The 4,380-nt window shown below is 39.8% G+C and overlaps 1 protein-coding gene across 2 annotated transcripts in view; it reads right to left on the bottom strand.

Annotated features, from left to right (window-relative positions):
* Window positions 1-1,253: 1,253 nt before the first annotated feature.
* Window positions 1,254-4,380, bottom strand: part of LOC134196679 (cytosolic phospholipase A2-like) — a 13,125-nt gene continuing 9,998 nt past the window's right edge. For both annotated transcript variants that reach the window (XM_062665891.1, XM_062665892.1), the window contains exons 13-18: window positions 4,137-4,380; window positions 3,006-3,143; window positions 2,276-2,552; window positions 2,130-2,218; window positions 1,907-2,070; window positions 1,254-1,843 (exon numbers count right to left, since the gene is read on the bottom strand). The exon at window positions 4,137-4,380 is cut by the window's right edge and continues 94 nt beyond it. In XM_062665891.1, the coding sequence (XP_062521875.1) occupies window positions 1,526-1,843; window positions 1,907-2,070; window positions 2,130-2,218; window positions 2,276-2,552; window positions 3,006-3,143; window positions 4,137-4,380 (1,230 nt within the window). In that variant the 3' untranslated portion in view covers window positions 1,254-1,525. The remainder of the gene's footprint in view (window positions 1,844-1,906; window positions 2,071-2,129; window positions 2,219-2,275; window positions 2,553-3,005; window positions 3,144-4,136) is intronic.

Genomic DNA, 4,380 nt, shown 5'->3' on the forward strand with positions numbered 1-4,380 from the left:
CTGCAGACGCTCTCGACGTCTCGTCTTCAAACTCTTTCACGTACAAACGTGCCTGCATGGCTCAGTTAATTAAGTCAGACAATAGCAACTAGTTATTAGCTGATAACAGCAATGGCAATTAATTAGGGTAAATGTTGTAGTTAATTAGAGGGGAACTCCTGGAAAAATGAAAGTTAATAAAAGTACCAATTTTTTCTGGCAAAGCGTTAATTAACCAGATGAAAAAGATTGTAGGGACAATTAATTAACTCTTCAAGTGTAACGCCATTTTAGCGTACGGTAACTGCTATACAATACAAGTCAAACTCTACATGCTCACGACTAGAGAGTCTACTCAGTTACTTGCAATCACTCTAGCGCTGCAACGCTGAGAAGAGCACCTGACAAGCACCGTCTCCAGAAAACCTTGAAGTCTCTACCATTTTTCTGTCCATTTTCTTATCCACAAATAGCTCAGACAACTAAATTCCTGAAGAAATGGGTGAGCTCGCCACCCCAATAGCCAAAATGCTCAATGACTAGCAGGGTGTAGAAGATAGCCTCGCCCCAGACGCAGTGTGGATTGCAGCCCCGGATGCGCCGCCATCACCATTGCAGAAGAGACTCTGACACACTAGAGAAGACACTACAATACGGGGGCGTGGCAGTTGGTACGTGGTTTACGCTAAATCCAAGGAATTTGGGCATCCAAGTCCCGGACTTTCATCCAGAGGTTGGCAGGTATGCGAGTCTTGGCACGCATGTTTGATGTATGAGGGCTTGGCTGTCGCGATCGGCTTGCAGATCTTGTTGAATCTGACGGGCGAATTCCGAAATGATTTGTACTCATTCAAATTACGTGTGACATTATTCACTAGTACTGTTGTCTAAAGATAGGTTTGTTCCAAATGGCCAAGTGTTACCTAGAGCTACTTGTCTGCCGTCCGCGATATAGTGCCCCAATTAATTAATCCACGAAGAAGCTGCTGTACACGCATGCATGCGTGCAAGTTAATCTTACGTCATCATTTCCTAACTAATTAACGGAAGTTTGGTGACCGAATGTTAAAATGGCGTCACAGTCGCTATAGTTTACAATTTTTCTTCGTCTGGCTAACGCTTTGACAGAAGAATTTGGTACTTCTAATATCTTGCATTTTCTGTAAAAGTTAATAATTAATTCCCCACAACACTCATACCCAGACTAAGAATTGCTACTATCTGATAAGCCATGCATGCAGGCACGTTGGTACGTGAAAGAGTTTGAAGACGAGACGTCGAGAACGTCTGCATGCCCGTGTCTATGTATACCTGTAAACCAGCGACTAAAGCAACCCATTTAGTGTCCACTATATAGACTTAATTGCCGCGTACACTTCACTATAACAACTTACGCAAGCATGCAACCAAACTGAAAAAGGTCTGGCAAAATGAAGAATCAGCAATGGCAAAGATCAGAAAAAAAAGGTAAACGTCACACGAATTTGCAAAATGCAACATGCAAAAAGCAGTCGTTTATGTTTATCAGTAAATGCTGTTCGCAATTTTATACTTCCATCTTTTTGCGAATGGCGCCCTTGATAACATCGACGGCAAGCATCGTGTTGTCATGGCACAACTCGTGAAGTCGATCGAAATCCTCTCCTTTGTAGTCGAAATGAAACGTGTTGTAAACCGAAGAGTAAGGATCCACTTGTCCCTCAGAGTTGCAAAGACAGAAGAGGATGACTATAGGACAACCGGGATCGTCACGATTCTCGAAGACGTAATACTTCTTTGGGTCGTCGGGATCAAACATATCCTCACGAATTTCTGGAAAGTTGTAGCCATTATATTTTGCCCATTCCATTGCTTTCAACACGGTCTGTAAAATGTTTAGTTTTCATTTAGTAGTTTTATTATTGCAACCGAGATACCGCGGTATGACCTTTAGTGGGTTTTCTTTGACTGAGCCATACCACGAATAATCAAAAGCAAGGAAGATGTCTGTGTGACGTTCGGGTCGAAGAAGAGGTGGGAATGGCAAATTGAAATCCAAACCGGCATCCACCATAGTCAGATAGTCTTCATGCACAATATTGCGTCGGGATGCTACATAAATATGTAATACAAATACAATTTAAGGTAAATTACAAAATTTATTGAAAGACATTTTTCGGCGGCTCCTTCGCTTTCGTCAACACGTCCAGCTCTGTGGTCTATAGTGTGGTCGTCCACAAGTTTTGCTTGCTCGGCTAGACTATAAACTGAAGTCAATACGATTATATAGTTAGGCAAATTATGCATATAGTTCTACCTGCCATCAGTTTGTGAACTATCAAATGAAACACAGTGATCGTTTAGAAAGTCGTTTGTGTGCAACTGGTGACGTCGTTGTGGAGTTTGAGGAACGGTCTGGATACCTTTCATGTAGTTGGGTACGGTGGCTGCCAATGGACGCAAGCTGTCTACTCCGGTCCAGTCCAGAACTTTCTTGATTACTCTGCCAATGACTGCTCGTACTCCTGATGATTCTTGGAAAGCTTGAGAAATCCAAGTTCGAACTTGGCCAGCAAATGCGCTGCCCCAAAGACCTAGAGATGATTTAGAATCCACCCAAATGCAACGTTTCTATGATTTCCACTAAAATTATTGTTAAGAAAAACGAAACAAATACGTAAAAGCATTCTAACTCTGAAATGCTGCTATAGGATGATGACCCAAAGCAAATCAAAGCAAAGTTTGACTTGTTAATTTTAAAGGCAGCAAGAAATAATGTTAATTAATGTAATATTATATATCAAAAGTTTTATCAAGTTTTACGTATAGTAAACGTCAACGGCAAAACAGTGTAAGCAAACCTTCTTCTCGTTTGTAATTATAATTAAAGAGACTTTTCTATCTATAACATGAATATTGAATTTGTGTTTGTTGTTTGTCGCAAATGTGTTAAAAGATACATTACGTAAACAGACATGCGTTTACGTACACAATAAAAAATCCAAACCTTTGCAACGATAAACTTTTTATTCTACCGTATAATATACCTTGCATGTATGCAACATTGAATTGTTGGTATCGTCTGCTCACTATGCCGTAGCTTCGGTCACTTGCGCTGTTTTCGATAGCAGTGAAGAGCTTTAGGTTGTGTATACCATACTCAAATGGAGTAAATTCGACCCACTCTACAAAGAAGACAGGATTATGTGTGTATAAGTAAACTACACTGTTTTTATATTTCTAGGTAACTTTAGTAATCGTGTAGTGTGGATTCATGTTTCCTAATTGTCAGACCTCTTACCTTTTGGTATATAACAGCGAGCAATAGTGCGCTATCTTAGCTACAGACTGTCCGTAAATTTCGGTTGTGTGTGTGTGTGTGTGCGTGTGTGTGTGTGTGTGTGTGTGTGTGTGTGTGTGAGTGTGTGTTAATTAATTAATTAATTAATCATGGAGTCTTTATTTACATGTACCGGGTAATTTCTTGAAGAATTCGTCTTTCCAGCCACAACATAAAGTCAGTGTCACCGTGTCAGCTGTGTTGCTATTGCGTTACTTCACGGTGAGAGCTACCGTTAAGACTGTTTGCTTCTTAATTAAATTGGGTGACTATACAATCTTCAGTCTATACCATGGTCATTCTTTGTAAGTTTTTGCAGCTCAATATATCAAAGTCGTCGTGTTTTTTGACAGAAATATAGCGTTTTGACTTTATATGCATGTTTATGCTACTTGTTTGTCTGTAAATAAAGTCCACTCTAACAGCTCCCTTAACTTAAGCTATTTCTGTATTTTGTCCTCTATTTAGCAATTTTTGTATACTTTATAATATATTTTCTTCTTAGAGCATGACCAATATATTGACCAATTTTCTAAAATAGAGAGAGACTGCTCTTTGATTCATTTGACTATTTCGTCCTGTCATATTCTATGGGAATGCAGATAAAATCAATACGTGTTACTTAATAATTATTAAAAATAATTATAAAAATTGGTCACTTTCTCTAGTTTTTTGTTTTGTTTTGTAAGATACTTTGCTATTGCACCAGTCCGGGTGGGTCTATCTAATTTCATGCCTTTCTCTCTAGCTGGTAACGGATGCATGCTAACTAGAAATGATTCAAACGTTGTTTTTATCACAAGACATTAACATAGGAGCAAATGAACTTTTTCCTCACCAGCATATGCTTCTTCAGCTGTGTGTCGCTGAACCATCACCGCAGTATATATAGGGAACGGCATCCGACAGCTGCGTACATGCCGCTGAGCGTCAGAGAGTCGAGTTCTTTCCTTCTTTTCTAAATCTGGCTGAAGAACTTGTCCAAGAAGAGATCCCCAGACGTCGACTGCCGACACGTGAAGCCCATCACGATGCTTTCTTTCAATTTCATGAAAATGCTGCTTGACTGTGGATGGGCGTAT

Source organism: Corticium candelabrum, chromosome 21 (genome assembly GCF_963422355.1).
Source record: "Corticium candelabrum chromosome 21, ooCorCand1.1, whole genome shotgun sequence".
NCBI lineage: Eukaryota > Metazoa > Porifera > Homoscleromorpha > Homosclerophorida > Plakinidae > Corticium > Corticium candelabrum.